This window comes from Microcaecilia unicolor, chromosome 1 (genome assembly GCF_901765095.1).
Source record: "Microcaecilia unicolor chromosome 1, aMicUni1.1, whole genome shotgun sequence".
NCBI classification, from domain to species: Eukaryota; Metazoa; Chordata; class Amphibia; order Gymnophiona; family Siphonopidae; genus Microcaecilia; species Microcaecilia unicolor.
The window spans coordinates 689154270-689173068 of NC_044031.1; the positions used below are offsets into that span (position 1 = coordinate 689154270).

General features: G+C 41.8%; 1 protein-coding gene across 1 annotated transcript in view; it reads right to left on the minus strand.

The window, feature by feature from the left end:
- TLN2 (talin 2) overlaps positions 1 to 18799 on the minus strand; it is a 523010-nt gene that overhangs the window by 345121 nt on the left and 159090 nt on the right. The window contains 2 exon segments of the mRNA XM_030188409.1: positions 3848 to 3975; positions 14447 to 14589. Of these exon segments, the coding sequence (XP_030044269.1) occupies positions 3848 to 3975; positions 14447 to 14589 (271 nt within the window).

The window sequence follows — 18799 nt, forward strand, 5'->3', positions numbered from 1 at the left end:
CACATTTTATGCTGCTTATTCTAGAAATGGATTTTCCCCAAGTCCATCTTAATAATGGCTTATGGACTTCATTTAGGAAGCTATCCAAACCTTTTTAAAACCCCACTAAGCTAACTGCTTTTACTATATTCTCTGGAAAAGAATTCTATACATGTTGAATGAAGAAATATTTTCTCCGATTCGTTTTCAATTCTTTGAAACTTCATTGCGTGTCCCCTAGCCCTAGTATTTTTGGAAACAGTAAACAAGCGATTCAGGTCTAATCATTCCACTCTACTCATTATTTTATAGACTTCTATCAAATCTCCCCCTCAGCCACCTTTTCTCAAAGCTGCAGAACCATCGCCGCTTTAGCCTTTCCTCATAGGGAAGTCATCCCAACCCCTGTCACGCTGCTGCAGATGATCCGTAGTGAGCCTTTGGGCTGCTACCAGAGATCGGCAACAGCAGGTGAACCACCCAAACTGGAAGCGAGGCCAAACACCACCAGGCTGGTACCAGGTACAGGAGTCTCGAACAGGTTTGGCTGGACAGAAAAATGCTGGAACGGACTTAGCTTGGCTGGACTGGAACCAAATGCTGGAACGGACTTGGATTGGCTGGACTGGAACCAAATGCTGGCACAGACTTGGCTTGGCAGGAAGCAGAAACGGACTTGGCTTGACTGGGACTAGATTCAGGGTACTCAAGCAGGATCCAGAATTTCCAGGCAAGCTTGGCAGAAACAGGATTCAGGATACTCAAGCAAGCTTGACTGGAGCAAGCTTCAGGATTCTCAAACAAGACAGACACAAGCAGGGTAGGGCTGAAGCTAAGGACAAACAGAGTTGGAACAAGCGGGAAGGGAACTAAAGCTAAAGACGAACAGGGCAGCTAGAAACAGAAGGAACTAAAGCTGAAAACAGATAGGGCAGATACAACCAGAAGGGAGCTAGAGTAGAAGACAAACAAGACCAGAACTAGCAAGGGTAGAACTGCAACAAGCATCCACAGACGAAGCTCATCTGAACACCTCTGTTGCAAAGGCAAGTCTGACAATTCTCAGGAGCTTAATAAAGGCAATTACAGATGAGGTCACAGGTGAGGCTTGGCAGCAGAAACACCAGGGCAAGTCTGGAGTGCTGGAACATCAGGACCGGAATGGAACCTGGAAGATGTCTGGGAAACAGGAAAAGACAGTCCACAGCAACCACAGGGCCCGGTCACCCGGGGGCAAGGCGAGTGTAGGCATGGAATACAGTCACGATTGTGACACCCCCTTTATCATTTTCGCTGCCCTTGTCTGTACCGGCAGAGCTGGTGGCGGGAGGCGGGGACAGTGCTGGGCAGACTTATACGGTCTGTGCCACAGCCAGTGGTGGGAGGCGGGGCTGGTGGTTGGGAGGCGGGGATAGTGCTGGGCAGACTTACACGGTCTGTGCCCTGAAAAGGACAGGTACAAATCAAGGTAAGGTATACACAAAAAGTAGCACATATGAGTTTATCTTGTTGGGCGGACTGAATGGACCATGCAGGTCTTTTTCTGCCATCATCTACTATGTTACTATGTTACTGTATCTTTTTTTGAGATGCGGTGACCAGAATTGCACACAGTATTCAACGTGCAGTCGCACCATGGAGTGATACAAAGGCATTATAACGTCCTACATAACTACATAAGTACTGCCATACTGGGACAGACCATAGGTCCATCAAGTTCAGCATCCTATTTCCAACAGTGGCCAATCCAGGTCATAAATACCTAGTAAAATCCCCAAAAAAGTACAAAACATTTTATGCTGCTTATCCTAGAAATAGTTTCCCCAACTTCAATTTAATAATGGTCTATGGACTTTTTCTTTTAGGAAGCCTCCAAACCTTTTTAAAACTCTGCTAAGCTAACTGCCTTTACTACATTTTCTGGCAATGAATTCCACAGTTGAATCACACATTGAGTGAAGAAACATTTTCTCCGATTTGTTTAAAATTTACTACTTTGTAGCTTCATCACATGCCCCCTAGTCCTATTATTTTTGGAAAGCGTAAACAGACGCTTCATGTCTACCCGTTTCACTTTGGAAAGCGTAAACAGACGCTTCACATCTACCCGTTCCACTCACTATTTTATAGACCTCTTTCATATTTCCCCTCAGCCATCTTTTCTCCAAGCTAAAGAGCCCCAGCTGCTTTAGTCTTTCCTCACAGGGAAGTCGTCCCATCCTCTATCATTTTCGATGTCCTTCTCTGCACCTTTTCTAATTCCACTATATCTTTTTTGAGATGCGGTGACCAGAACTGAACACAATATTTGAGGTGCGGTCACACCATGGAGCGATACAAAGGCATTATAACGGTCTCATTTTTTTTGTTTGTTACATTTGAACCCCGCACTTTTTCCCACTCATGGCAGGCTCAATGCGGCAGGCAATGGAGAGTTAAGTGACTTGCCCAGAATCACAAGGAGCTGCCTGTGCCGGGAATCGAACTCAGTTCCTCAGTTCCCCAGGACCAAAGTCCACCACCCTAACCACTAGGCCACTCCTCCACTCCATTCCTTTCCTAATAATACCTAACATTCTATTTGCTTTCTTAGCTGCCACTGCACACTGAGCAGAGGGTTTCAATGTATCATCAACGATGACACCTAGATCCCTTTCCTGGTCAGTGACTCCTAATGTGGAACCTTGTCATCACGTAACTATAGGTAGAGTTCTTCTTTCCCTCATGCATCACTTTGCAGTTGCTCACATTAAACATCATCTGCCTTTTGGATGCCCAATCTCCTAGACTCGTAAGGTCCTCTTGTAATTTTTCATAATTCTCTCGTGATTTGACATCTTTGAATAACAAATTTGATTATATGTTACACCTCTTCTGCAGGATGAGCATTGGCTCCCCGTTACCTATAGGATAACCTTTAAGATTCTTTTTTTGGTTTATAAAATATTGTCATTAGGAATTCCCTACTATCGTTCAAGTCAACTGGTCACATATAATCTTGCACGAGCACAGAACCAACTCGTAGTTCCTTGAGTTCAGATAGTTGCTTCAACCCTATTGCGAGCTAAATCATTTCATGTTTCTGGTCCAACTTTGTGGAATACACGGACGTTCAATGTGCACCATGTGTCTTCTATAATGCATTTTAAGAAACAATTGAAGGCCTTTTTATTTACAGCAGCCTTCAATAGTTAATGTTTTATTTGGGAGTGTTTTCCGTTATGTTAAGATCGGGAGGGGGGAGGGAACGCTTTTGCAGGCATCTCTGCATTTGTTGATACAAGTGTGTGTTCTTTTTGTTTTATCTTCATTGTTTAAAAAGACCTTCCTCTCTTTTAAGATTATTGTTTTTATTATTATTGTTAACCGCTCAGGTAGTCATATGAATAAACTTGGAAGGAGGACTGAGTGCTACTGAAAACACGACAGATTTACTTCAATTCTGACTAACTGGACCTATCAAGTATGATCCTATCAATGCCAGTTGAGGCAAGGCAGCTGAGTAAAAGCTTGTGGTTGATGAAGTCAAATGCCCCAGGTAAGTCATGGGAGATGATAGCTATGTCTTGATCAATGATAGTATACAGGTCATCCAGCAAAGGCCAAAATGATATCCTGTAGAGCTTGAAATGATAATATGGGAACTACAGAATAAATAAAAATAAATGTAAGTTCCTAAAAGGTTGGCTATTATATATTTACTCCTAGAGCAATCTAGCATAACTCTACATGGATTGCTGGTAATAGATTCATAGTTTCAACTCTGCTACTTTTATAACATTGACATCTATCAAAATATGTTAGGTCTGTGGTATTTATCATCATCACACTGCATTTAAAAGAAGAAAACTGAGAAAATAACACATACTCTAAAAATCCAGGTTTATGTTTATTATCTATGTGAGGTCCAAACTGTATCTGTGCCTGAATTCCACCAAACTCGCAAGCCTTCTCAAAGGAAACTGGATGTGAGCCATTTAGAATATCATCTCGAGCCTGTAAAACAAGCATAGACAAACTTACATAAGAGGTATGTCATGTTCACAGTGCCTGTGATGCAAAGAATATAATAAATGCTTTATTACTCTCTATGAATATCATTTTCTCAGCCTGTGAGAAATATATTATTAGCTTGGAGAAGGTTTACCTCATTGTTCCTCTAATACAGCTCCAGGGATAATTTTACAAACAAGGTACCTATAAAAATGTCCAAAAATGTGCTTATTTTGTACCTATTTAGGAAGCAAACACTATCCCCAATGCAAATGTGGTCACATAAATTTACATTTGTTCTAAGGTACACTGCATGTATGGAAACGCTTTATGAAGTATGCACAGACTTTGCAACTTCATCCAAGCCAAGACTAGTATTACACGTACTAACACTTGCAAGGAGGCCCCAAAGCCTGGGTTGTCCTAAGGTTTTGGCAGGCTTGAGGGTCCATTCTGGCATGAAGGTAAAGGGCAAATGCCCTACTTGCATCCCCCTAACACTAGTCTGACCCTAGCTCCACCCAAATGCTGTCCCTGGGAATGACTTTGCATGAACCATGTAAAAATTGTCTACAAATGTTTGCTGATGAGTGCATGCAAACATTCACTTGTGCAATGTTATATCTTCTATGTGTAAAACATGCTTTACTGACGAAAAACTATTTATAGAATTACTCTCATAGAAAGACAAGGGAACATAGGTGGAGAAAATGAATCAAAATTTTAAAAAGAACGATATATTTTCATTGGGCCACAGCCTAATGATTAGAGTAGCAGGCTGAGAAGCAGGAAAGCCAAAGTTCAGACACCCCCCCCCCTCAAAGTTTCTTGAGATCTTGGGCAAGCATTTAACCCTCCATTGCATTAGGTATAAAGTTAAGAGGTCAATGTAGTGAAGCTGTACAATCCTTTAGAGTAGCAGTTTGCATTTGATTTTCCAACAGTAGTGAAAGCACCACTTTAAAAGATAGAACAGTAGGCAGGCAAAAGGCCAAATTCTACATTGTTCATGATGTAAAAAACATGTTAAATTTTGGCACTTTAAAAAAAAAAAACTGTTGTCACCCTGAAATTTTACTCGGGCTCAGTGCACGGCTCTAATGCAGTGCTCACAACCCAGTCCTTGGGGAACACTCAGCCAGTCATGTTTTCAGGATATCCATAATGAACATGCATACCAAGGAGGCAATACATGCATACTATCTCATGCATATTCATTTGTCAAGAGACATGAGCTCTAAACTCTTAATGCGCCATTGGCTCCTCATCGGTCCCTCCGGTTGATGGAGGGACCGATGAGAAGTCAATGGCGCATTAAGAGTTTAGAGCTCATGTCTCTTGACAAATGAATTGCTGCCATTCTATACATCGAGCTACTGAGGTCCGTTAGTGAATAAAGATTATTGAAGTTACTACAGTTGTGAAGAACTTAAAGAATTTCAGTAATATAAAATGTAAAAGGGAAGTCATTATATTATAATTTGATGGCGCTGGGCAAATGTTGTATTGAGTAGATAGTTCAGCATAAAGCAAACTTTTTGAATAACCAAGTTTTTAACAATTTTTGAAAAATCATATAATTAGACTCAGAACATATGTTCTTTGGCCGTATGTTCCACCATTTTGCTGCTTGATATGGAACAGTTAAGCAGAATTCTGTCTTATAAATTGTGCATTGAGGTGAAGGAAACTGAAGCATCCAATAATGTCTGGAATTGCTATTGCAATTCTTATTAAGTATAGAAATTAAATTTACCATATACTGTGGAATATGGTATTCACTACTTCACAGTAATTCTTTCAAAGTCTCTTACGTTCCCAGAGACTTCTTCTAGTAGATCCAGTTGTCATCAAGAATTTTACTTAAATCTTCACAGACTTTTACTTAAATCTGAACATATATACATAATTGTTTGGAACTATAGCAGCACAAAATCAAAAACAAAGAACATAATGTAGTGCATTATTTATTAGTACAAGCTATTCACCACACTCCTAATGTGGAAATTAGTATTAGGGGATATGGAATAGGCAGGGACTGAGTCTTGCAGTTAAGGTGGGGGTGTGAACTGCCTCTTAACTGCTAATACAGCAGTTTAATGGTTTATGATCTATTTGGCTTAATATACTGCCAATCCTGAAAAAAAAATCGTGGCAAGGTGGTTCACAAATTCAAACAAATAGATCTTCATAAAAGGAAAGGAGAAGATACAGGAGTAAACATATAGCAAATGACAGACATGTAGTGCAATTCTTGATATCTCCAGAAGTGTAGCTAACTATACTCTGTGTCAGCAGCTGTGCTGTTAACACACAGTGATGATAAACATTGCTCCATAGTGACTGAACAGCTGTATTCCCCTACGAACTGGGAACACCCTAATGGCTACCTTTAGCTGTTAACCCGCAGTAACTACAAAACTGTAGTGCACCTTATTAAAGGGGAACCTTAGGCGTTACAAGTATATAGAAAGGTGATTTATAAATTTAAAAAATGGTCATTTTTTGTGGTCTCCATCACCTCCACTGGGAGGCTGTTCCATAAGTCCACAGCAGTTCCTATAAAGAAAAATTTCCTTAGATTAATCCCCATTCAACCCCTTCCACTTTCATCCCATGATCCCTCATTCCACAACCCTAATGAATCTGCATTTAAAGAGATCTGCAAACGAAGAAGGACTAGGGATACCATTAAAACTTAATTCAGAGGCAGCTTTCGAGAACGGGAGTGAAGTCCAAGGTTCTAGAGCATCCTTTCCACTGAACAAGGTCCTCCTCTTGTGTGTTTATTCATTGGAGATATTAAAATGTCTGTCATAATCCAGGGCTAGATTTACATTTTAGGCACCCTTAGGCATTGGAAGAGGGAAGGAGAGCCCCCTCCAACATCTCCCCATGCCCCCTACGCTCAACTTCATGTCTATGACATGTATTTTCCATGTGTTTTCTCTTTTAAAACTTCAAGTACAAAAGCATCCTGCTATTATCCAACTTAAAACTATCCTCATTACAGAAAAATACATGTCAATTTTCCAAAGTACCTATGTTTTTACCAACAGCCAGAAACTCCATTATACATTAGTTTTAAGACATATACAAATAGGAGTGGGCTGAAAATCCATTTAACCACTGTCCCTATTACGCTCTGCAATAGCAGAAGGAAATAAGTTATTTTTCAGCATAAGTAGACTTAAGTGCCTATCCATAATCTAATAAGTATGTCCTATCATACTGTATACTGGTATATTCTGTGCTTTCTGTAAAATTGGCACTAAATATACATATTTACCTAAATGCTGTGGCTGTCATTCAAATATGCTGACAGCTGCTACTGAAAATAGCCCTCTTCGGGGCTAATTTTGTGAAGCAGGCGCTAACATTTACATACTACTAGCCTATATGGGTGTAGATGGCGACTGGGCAGGGCACATAATTACATGATTACCTTACATCTGTATCACAGCTGACTTAACTGCTCGTGCCTAAGCACATAGATACTTTCTTAAGATACTATTCCATGACGCAGTGCTTCTGAATGCTATCCTGAATGTTTTCAGAACCACCACAATAAATAAGGGATTAATTTGCATATAGCCAAGATCATATGCAAATCTCTCTCATGTTTATTTTTATTATAAAAATTTAATATACCGCCTAGCCAAAGTAGATCACTGCACTTTACAGTACAATAAAATTTAAATAGAAAGGAATGCCATTAATGTCAATAGAACAGACCTAACCACATTCACTCAGATATCCATAAAAATATACATACTGCCACTGTCTTCACAAGAACAGAAACCTAATAAACTCCTCCTGTCCTATAAGATAAAACGCTTACCTAAAATAATCCTGAGCAGTGCGTTTTTCCTAGCAAAAACAGTGCAGGTACTCAAATGCTAGGCCACCCTTCAGGTTTGGGGTGATTATTGAGGGACCCAATCCATAATAGCCAGGCCCCCTGCAACCAGTCACAGGATCTATGACAAGACAGAATTGGTGTGTAGAGCCTGAGCTCTTTCATTAAAACTTGGGGTCCATGGGCCAATTTTAGCAGACAATGGAAAAGATGCCAGCACTCAGTACCCCCAAGTACCCCCTCAAAAAAAGGCCTGATCTTGAACCTTGTAAAGTTCATTTCTGCCCTTTATTTTTTTCGGTACAGTATTCCATAAGGAGGGAACTATACAGAAAACAGCCCTTTCCCTTTCCCAATTCTCCTTCACTTTAGTTCTGATGGGTAATACCATCCTAAAATCATGCAGTGACCTAAGTATTCTTCCTGAAATATAGGGAATGGTCAGCGTATTTAAATAAGATGGTTTCAAACCATGAAAGGTTTTGAGTCAAAAGTAGAATCTTAAACAGGATTTGATATTTAATGGGCAACCAGTGATAATGCATGAACAATGAATTAACATGATCAAAGTTTTGCTTATTACCCAATAGTTTAATTGCTGCATTTGGTAAGGTTTGTAATCTTTTTAACTTATTACCCAATATATCTGTATAGATCACATTTGTGGAATCTAACCTTGATGTTTGTAATGCATGCATTAAAGTATGGAACGCTTCTTCATTACACAAATATTTTATAGACCGTAATCTTCGCACTATTCTATTCTGAGTCTTGTATACTGACCATTATTCCCACACAAGATTCATAGCGGTTCACAAAAAGAAAAAAAAAAATCTCAGTAGAATTTCAAAAAAACAAAACAAAACATAAAAACTAGTATACAATAGCTTGCTAATACAAACATATACAACTAGCATCAGTATAAGTAAGTCTAGCATCTTCCTAAAGAATAGATAAGAGGACAGTTTCCATATGCACAGGTAACACATTCCAATAATGTGCCAACTGAAAAGGGAATGAATTTTCAAGAATTGATTTTAACCTTATTGAGTTGTTCATCAAAGTTTAAATTTCAAATCAATGAGTACTCCTAAATATTGAAAACATTCTACTGGTTGTATAGAATTTCCAAATAATATTGGTGTCATAGTAGGATTACCCCGTGTTCCTGTAATCAAACACTTTAGTTTTTTGAACATTCAAAACAAGATGGTGTGCAAACAACCATTCTGAAACTACATCCAGTCAATTTTGTATCCTTGAAATATCCAATGTGTGAGGACTTATCCATGTTGTAATCAATATATCTGTGTAGCAAAGAAACACTCAATGCCAAACTTTGATTTAAAGTCAAAAGGGGACTTAAAAATATGTTATTCAACATTAGAGATAGTGCCCAGACTTGTGGCACTCCACAGTCAAGCTGAAATTCTGATGAAAAAAATGAGTGTAATGAAATCCAAACAGATCACCTCTGCAATACCCATAAATCGAGCACTCAGCACACACTCATTTCTGTATTTGCAGTTACATAATCACACAGCAGTCAGTTTTCAAGAGAAAGTTAGAATTTATTTAGGCCGCAGCCAGGAACATAAAACACCATCTTTTATTCACACAATATAACAATTTAATAACTTTTACTATCTAACTCTTGCCGGATACACAGCCTTCCCAGTTTGCATGCCTGCGCATTGTAAACAGAGTTGTAAAACTCTGGTGAATTGAAAACGGGTTACCGGTGTATTAATTTCGCCGGAACCTGGTAGCCTGCCATTCATGTATGCTTTAAAATTTTTTATAGGACAGGCTAGGTCACCTATTGCCCTGTTTAATGAGATTCTTGTTCCTTTTGCCAATTGATCAGTCTTGGACTTCTTTTATGAATAATTCTTAGGTATTCCCTTTAAGGATTTGTTTTTATCTACCCCTCTCTAGACCCCCGCAGGACCCTTCCACACGGAGGTGTACAGAGGGTTTGTTCTTCTAAGAGCTTGTTAACCGCCTCCCTGAATTCCAGTGACACCCCTTCCCATGGGTATCGGCGCTGGGGAGGTATCAGAAGGCGCAGTTCAAATCTAATTCCCATGACCACTGCTTTCTGTCTATTTGGATTTAAGTGAATCTTTGGCCATTTATGTTCCCATATAAAATCTATGAAATATCTATAAAACTGTTTCAGTGATAAATCTTACTTATGTGTGTGTTATTCTGTAAAACAGATGGAAGATAGAGAATAAATTGAAACAAAGACAGAAATAGTTTAGTTACAGAAATAGTCTTTTTATTCTTACCCAAATCAGGCTTTAATCTGGTACATTCAGCGGACAGATTCTGGATCCAACCGGCCAGAGCTTTGCTCCCTAAGATGCGTTGGGGAAACGTTCCAACGAGAGCTCTGATGCACCCTTCTTATATACAATCTGGTCCCCATACAAGTCTATGGAAAGGGACTTTTTTTCTCTAATCTTGCTTCATCTCTGAGTCACACTTGACCGCAGATCAGGTGCCCACCTGCCCCTCCTCTCAAAGATTGCTTCATAGTGCCAATTTCAACACTTGTAAAACCTCTTGCCTAATCCTAAGAGAGAGATCTGTGTCTTTATATCTTGTGATACTGGGAGCCATTTTATAAAGACAATCTCCATCTTAAGAACCAAACTTTTTACCTTTTTGTCATTAATTTCCTCATCTTAAGTGTTACACTCAATTTGAAAGTTGTACCAGGTTTCATTAAGACTCACCAAGCAGTCCTGCTCTTGCAGGTTTCTCTGCTATAAGGCCATCAGCTGGTTATCTGGCCTAGTCAGTGCTTTTCAGCTGGTTTGAGCTGTGTAGCTTGGCCCACCGCCATTCCAGTGGATGAGTCTCAAGCTAGAACACATATTAACAGATTGCATCTTGCCTTGTCAGCCCTGTGACCTGGCTTCCACGCTTGGCGTTAGGGACCAGCTCACTTATTCGCAGTGCCCCATGGAACACAAGAGAGAAGGCACACTTAAACAGGCCAACTTCGGACTCATTGAAGCATACATTCCCTAGCATTTCCCAGAGACAAAGGAAATGCTCATGAGTAATGGGCCGTCTCTTATCTCTAGTTGATCCATTATCCTTCTCCCAGCCTCTCATGATTCGGCTAATTATGAATTTCTTTACTGGGTTGTCTATGCCTAATGCTTTGGCAAAGAAACCAATGCTAGCTAACATGGCAGCTATGAAGTGTCTGCTGCATCCTTTTGCTCTGGACTGTATTATGAAGTTAACAATAGTATGTATATTGAAAATGTCTCTTCTGCCCTGTTCCTCAACACTAAGTATGAAAGATAAGAATACACGGGTGTATCTTCTTCTCGTGGCATCCGACAAGGAATGTAACATCAATTGCCAAACTTCGGCGGGCCAAATTGCCAGACACTGTCCGGTATTTGTGTCGATAGGCCATCCGCTGTAGGGGCGAGGAATCTGAACTCTGACATCTTAAAACGAGAAAGAGCATCTGCTATAGTATTCTTTATGCCTGGTATGTGTTTTGCTTTAATTACTACATTATAACACAGACACTGCAGTAGAATTTCTCTTAACAAGTTAATGGTAGGAACTGTATTGGCTGACAACCTATTAATGGCCTCTACTACAGCCATATTATCGGAGTTAAATATCAGTGTCTTGTTCGCAATCTGCTGGCCCCAGATATGTTTTAATGGTATGGAGAAAGTTTCTTGATGTTTTCAATGGGTTGGCCTTCTGGCAAGATCCCACCGACACAAGCCGCATCACGGATTTGGCAGGGGGAGAAGGATTCGGTATTTATTTTCAAGGTGCGTGATGCGTTGGCCTCAGTTATGGTTTGACGCAGGCACCACAAGGGACATTACATTCTTGGAATTGTTCCCTATCATGGCAACATTCCATATCTGGGGCCAGCAGATTGTGCTTTGCCACCCAAGTAATCCCAATGGGGCGTATTTTGATTAAGGGCACCGCTTTGGTTACCCCTGTAGTGACTAAAGCGAGTCTCATGGCAAAAAAAATGCCCCATTGGGATTACTCGGGTGGCAAAGCACAATAAGCCAAGCAATTCTTGGAATTGTTTTAGCGTGGCTTTTTTATACTGTAGCATCAACTCCACTACTGTGCGCAACTTGAGTATTTTTTTCTTGTGGAAATCTGGATTGCTAGTTGTTAGTATCTAACTCAATGCCTAAGAATGTCAGTACACTACAGGGCCCTATTGTCTTCTCATTTGCCAATGGGATACCGAAGTTACTTGGTACTTGTGTAAAGGTCTGTAATATGGTCTTGCAATCATGCGTTTCTTTGACTATGAATAGAAAGTCATCTAGGTAGTGGACCAGTGCCCCAGCTGTCATTAATTGCTCCACTACCAAGTGCACGAAGGTACTAAACTGCTCAAAATAAGCGCATGATATGGCACAGCCCATAGGGATGCATTTGTCGAAATAAAATGTGGTCAAACCTGAAACTTAGCAATCTAAATGCGTCACAGTGTACTGGGAGGAGGCGGAATGTGGATTCAATAACTGCTTTTGCTAGTTATGCCCGACTCTCCTGCTTCTTTATTAACTGGATGGCGTGATCGAAGGATGCATATTGTACGGAACATAATTGCGGGTCAATTAAGTCATTTACTGAATTGCCCGATGGACAGGATAGATTATGGATTAGGCAAAATGTACCTGGTTCCTTTTTGGGTATTATACTGATAGAAGAAATTATCATGCTATCTGGTGGTGGATCCACAAATGGGCCAGCTCCAGCTTCCTCATTCAAATCTTTTCCTGCTTCCCCACATGCTCAGCTCTCTTCTGTCCTTCACCCCTCCTTTCCTTACTCTTAACCCTTTCCTCTCCTTGATCCTCTTTCTTTCTTATCTGTTTCCTTCTAGAGCTTACATCCTCTTCTCCCATAGCCCTTCCCCCCCTCCCCATATCCTTCGCTGGCCTTTGGCCCATTTGTATTTGGCCCCCATCTAACGTGGTTGCCTAGTTCTTATCCTTTACTGTAAATGTTCTGCTCTCTCTACTCAGGAGATTAGCATACATATAACTAGAGTATAGAACATCACTGTGAAGACTCAAAACTCTTGAACCAAAATCTTCTTTAATGCAAATTCAAACAAACAAAGGGAAATAACTTACAGTTAGATGTGCTGGACAAGAGTCTCTGCCTTGCAGAACTGGGAGTGTGTTCCAGCTCACCCTGTTTACCGGGGGAGCCAGGAGTAAATGTTGTGAATAAACTGGTAAAAACTTGATTATTTACAGTAGTAGCTTGAAAGAGGAGTATGCAACAGGTACAGCAAAGTTAGCTTAAAGTTCTCAAAAACCCATGCTGCTGACACACTCTCAACCTCAAAATGGAAAGAGAAGGGGCAGGCTACAGCCCACAAATACAGAAACAAGGGCCAGCCAACAGGAAAATTCTCACAAGGCACAGGTAACAGGGACAGGTGCTCAGGAACAGCATATCACAAGAGAACTACAATTACATCACTTTATAGTCCTATACTACTTAAATAGCACAGGACACATATAAACAAGCACCCTGCCTCTGGGGATAGAACAGTAACAATAAAGTATGGTCTATCATGCATATTTATTGTGCTGATCCTGAAAACCTGATGAGTAAGGGTTGAGAAGCACTGCTATAAAGGAACATACGCACCTACTTTCCTTTATAGAATATGCACTAATCAGGCACACACTGAGCTCTTTTTGTTTTTTTAGTTCAGAAAATGTTTTATTGAAAAGAAAAAAAAATTATATACTCAACCATGAAATATCATACAACACAATCGTACTACAGCAAACATTTCTACAGTTGCAGTAGGATGAAATTCTTCCAGAACCTCCCACCCCCACCCTTATTCTCGCCATGTAGACAGCACTAGGCCAAACCAAAATAAAACAGTGTAACGTAATGCTGAAATTCTTGCCCAGTACTGTGAATTACTTCGTGTTTAAGTTATCAGTAGATTTGGGCATGACAGTCTTGCACAGGGGACCAGATGGATTTGTATTTATCCATTCTTCCTCTGGGCACTTTTATATTGTTGCACAGTTATAGAATATCCCCTTATATGCTTAAGTGCTGCAAGATACAGTGCCAGCTGAAAATGTGACATATAATGGCTAAGTTCGCTCAGTGGGCGACCAAGAACACACTGCTGCTTTTTATTTGTTAATTTTCACACAGCCTTAAGTATTTTGTCATAGAAAGCCCAGATGGCAAATGTAACAGTAGTTGACAAGATAGACTCTAGGTGAAAGTCTGTATGCGTTTTAATTTGTATTCTGAACTATCCTTTGTTCTAAATCTCCAGATACTATACAAATCCTTATCACCTGCCTCACCATATGTTTCCACAGCTGGAGAAAATGGTTTTAGGAGAAAGACAAAATCATGTTACATTAAATTCAATAATGCTGGAAAACTAACAGCTCAGCCATCAAATCTTTGCTTTGTTTAGTAATTGGTATGTTTATCCTTGTTCTGTATTGTGTTTGAAAAACTAATAAATAAATCCCAAAAGCTAAAGTTTAGAAAGAACAAAAATAAAACCCACAACTGAAGACATTTCTGTTGCTCACATACCTGAACATACAGTAGGTTTAGCTGAACAGGATCTCTTGAATCTACATTCTGGTCTGAATAAAAAAACTTGCGCCGGAGAAGCAGGGTTTCATTTTCATCCACTCCTTGTTCTCTGAATGTTCGGCTATGATCTAACCAATTCACTGGGGAAAGACCACAGTACCACATCAATCTCTCTCATTTTCAGTTATTCACAGTAAAACAATTTAACCAGGGCCCAGCAATGACTGCAGGGGGTGTGGGAGATAGCCAGTGCCTGCAATAATAGATAGTATTGCCCATGCCCTGTGAATCAGTCTGCCTCACTTGGTTTCTGTTTCCTATTACTCTTTTGAATGAGTTATTATATTAATGTGTAAACCGCTTTGGTGCCCCATGTTGCAAAATGGTGTAGCAAGTAGTTACTTAAGAAAAAAAAAAAAAATAAGCAATGCACAGAAACACACGGCAGATGAAAATCTAAGGCCCAACTAGTTTGTGTAATTTCATTCCTACACTCTGTTTCATCCCCATCACAGCACTGCCCAGGTGGCCATGTCTTTCTACCATATCTATCAGCTGAAGTCCACTGTCTCTCCCACCCAAATGCTCTCACATGGCATATGCAAGAGCACTGCAGAAAAAGGATCAATTCAGACAGACAAGACCAGCACAGAAAACATTTTGTTCCTTTCTTGAGACAGAATACCTGGAAAACTGAATTATCCTAATGGATTAGTCCTCCCACGGCAGGGCCAGATTAAGTCCAACTGATGCCCTAAGCAAAGCCCAACAATGGTGCCCCTCAGACCTTCCACTGCTTAACTAAAAAGACATTAAGACTCAATAAGTAGTGAGAAATATCATTATTGTATGAAACAAATCATCATATATTTATAATAATTATAAAAAAAACACTGAAATTCATGTTGGATAATGGATGTGGCAGATAGTGAAAGAGTTAAGGGCATGACAGGTAAGGGAAAAACCTTTTGGTGCCCTATGCATGTGCTTATTTTGCTTAATGGTTAATCCAGAGCTGTCCCATGGTCTTCCTTAATCTTAGCGGTATTATACTCAGTGGTGTAGCTAGGTGGGGCGCAAGGGGAGCAGCCGCTCCCCTAATCAAATTACAAATGAAAACGGTGCCTACCTCACCTGCTTCTGAAACGCCACACAGCAGCATGGATTTTATTTTAAACTTTGCTGCAGACAAACACTTCTCCCCTTTCTCTCTCTCTCTCTCCCCTTTCCCATATCGTACCAAAACGAGTGTCCCTGAGCCTCTTCTTTCCTTAAACACTCCCCAGTCTCCCCCACCGAGCCTAGCAGACTCACCGGCGCTTTCGCTTTCTGTTCCCCCTCGGTTCCACAAACCTTTCTCTAGCAGCCCCTCCCTGCTGCTTTTTCCCTGCAGCGATCACAGGCTGCTTCACTGAGCCGGAGTCTGATCCTTCCTTCTGCTCCGCCCCTCTGATACAACTTGCTGTGTACGCGAGGGTGGGACCGGAACTTGGCAGAGGGAAGCATTCGACACCAGCCCAGACAGCCTGTTATCGCTGCAGGGGCTGCTAAAGAAAAGCAGGTTTGAAGGATTTGGTAGGGGAGGAGAAGGTTAGATTGAGAACAGAAGACGGTGTCAGCCAAGGCAGTTGGATAAAAGCAGAAGACAAGGTGAGTGAGCCTATCTAGCTCATTATATGAAATAAAGATTGAGTATCATTACAATAGCTTAAAAAAATTAGTGAGGCTAGTAGAAACAGCACTTAAAAACTCTATTTTTTTGCTCATTTTTCTACACTGCTCTATACAATGCAGATGAAATTTCAGGGAGGATATTCTGTTTCTTTCATCTTAACTGTTGTAATCAGCCATGGGAAGGTGTTATAAAGTTGATGGAATATATCGAAACTAAATGGAAGTAAAATTAAACTCTCCTTTCATTGGGGCTCATAGAATCACATCTTCACTTCATGTTTTGTACAAGGTTACATTTTAGATACTGTGATAAAGTCACCTCCAGGATAGTTGGGTTAAGGCAGTTTCAGTTTGAACTACAAGTCCCAGAAGGCATTGCAGGCAAGGAGCCAGGGGGTGAGATGAAGAACCCAGACTGGACTCCTAGCTGCAATCGGGGAAGACATGGGTGTAAGCTGGCAGGTTGTGTAGAGTGGCTGCCACTAGGCGGAAAGAGAGTTAGGAAACCTGTGTGCAGGAGCTCATCATTGGTCTCATTAGTCTAATGCTTAACTCAGCTGGTATGACTGTGAGGAAGCTAATGGAAGGATAATGATTGGTGGTGGTAGCTGAAGCCAGGGATTGATTAGGCAGGTGGGAAGGAGTCCCAGCAGTGGAGTTCAGTTCAGGAGAGAGAAGCAGAAGGAGAGAAGGAGTTGCAGGCTGAAAACCCTTGGGCAAGGAGGTCCCTAAAGTACTGGTAGTTACAGGCTGAAAATCCTTGGGCAGGGAGGTCCCCTAAAGTACTGAAGCAGGCTGAGATTCCTTGGGTGAGAGGAAGTCCCAAAAGTATTAAATTCACTGTGAAGCTGATGCAGGGGAAAACCCTTGGGTAGAAGGAGTCCCTAAAATATTGAACTCTCCTGAAGGTAAAGAGGATAGAAGGTAGAAACTGCTGCTTGGTGACTGACCTATGATGATGAACTGAAAGAACTGTTTGTCTTGGGAATTGAATTACTGTTTATTGGGCACTGGATAAAGAGCCCAGACTGGAGCCTGTAAGCCTGTATTGAATCCTGGTATGTGCTATGCTGCTGTTGGAACTGTGTACTAGAAACCTGCATGGAATAAAAGTCCTTAAGATTGAAGTTACTGGTGGACATCTATTTCTTCATTGTGCCGGGAGCCTGTGGCTGGAGGAGATTGTTCTATCCTTGCCTGCACAAGAGAGGTACCTGGTTACAATACACAAATACACAAAGAGGTGCTGGACTTGGGAAGGTGGGAAAGGGGGGGGGGTTGAGGGAAGAAGAAGGTGCTGGACTCAGGATAGGGGTTGAGGGAAAAAGGAGCAGTGTTGGTCTCAAGGGAGGGCTAGGAAAAAACTGAGAGTGGTGCTGGATTCAGGAGACACCTGAGAGAAAAAAAAAGTGGTGCTGGACTCACGGGGAGGGGGGGGGGGCACGGGGCTGAGGGATAAAGAAAAAAGTTGCTGGACTCAGGAGAGGCTGAGGGAATGAGAGGAAGAGTTGCTGGACTCAGGAGAGGCTGAGGGAATGAGAGGAAGAGTTACTGGACTCATGGGGGGTTGAGGGAATGAGAAGGAGAGGTTCTGCGGGGCCCTGTGCAGACTAGTTCAGTGGGGCCCTGTGCCCACCCCCACCCCCCTGCACCCCCCTCCTGTGCCCACCACTATAAGCCATAATTTATCACAGTTTAATAGGAGGTTTAGAGCTCTCGGAACCCCACCTTATCCTGTACCGTGCATCCACCACGTTTCAGAAGACAGCAGCAGCAAATTTCATATCCCGTCAGCTGTTGAGCCCAGAGTCTCCTCGCTGCTGTATCCTATCATTGCGGAAGCAGGAAGTGACAACAAAAGGGGGTGGGATGCAGCAGCGAGGAGGCTCTGGGCTCAGCAGCTGACTGAATATGGAAATCACTGCCGCTGCCTGATGCTCTGTACTGAAATGTGGATGCACATTAAGGTACGGAGCAGGGAGGTGTTCCAATACAGGAGAACAGAAGTACCAGAGATGCAGGGCCCCTAGGAGTGCAGGGCCCTGTGTGAACGCCCCTGTTGCCCATGCCTAAGACCGGCCCTGCTCTTTATGTTGGATTGAATGCTAAATTGCTATATAAATTGCAACTAATTCAAAATACGGTGGTGCGATTAATTTTTTGTTTGAAAAATATGAAAGTGTTTCTGATTATGTGAAGAGACTTCATTTGCTCCCTCTGAAAACACATTATTTTCACAGTTGTTCATATGACGTTTCATGTATTATATTGCAGCACGTTGGAATTGTTCGTTCAATTTTTTACACATTCATTTTATATTTCTTCTTGGGTACGAGCAGTGGCGTAGGAAGGGGGGGCGGTGGGGCGGTCCGGCCCGGGTGCACGCCGCTGGGGGGTGTCGGCGCCTCGCTGGTTCCCTGCTCTCTCTGCCCCGGAACAGGTTACTTCCTGTTCCGGGGCAGAGAGAGCAGGGAACCAGCGAGGCCCCGACACCCCCCAGCGGCATGCACTCGGCGGATTGGCTCTCCCGCCCGCCCCTCACTGCCTTCCAGGTATGTTCTCGGGGGGGGGGGGGGAGTTGCGCTCCAGAGGGGGAGGGTGCGCCACGCTGCACCTGGGGGGGGGGGGGTGCACAGTGGCGACCCGCCCCGGGTGTCAGCTGCCCTCGCGACGCCA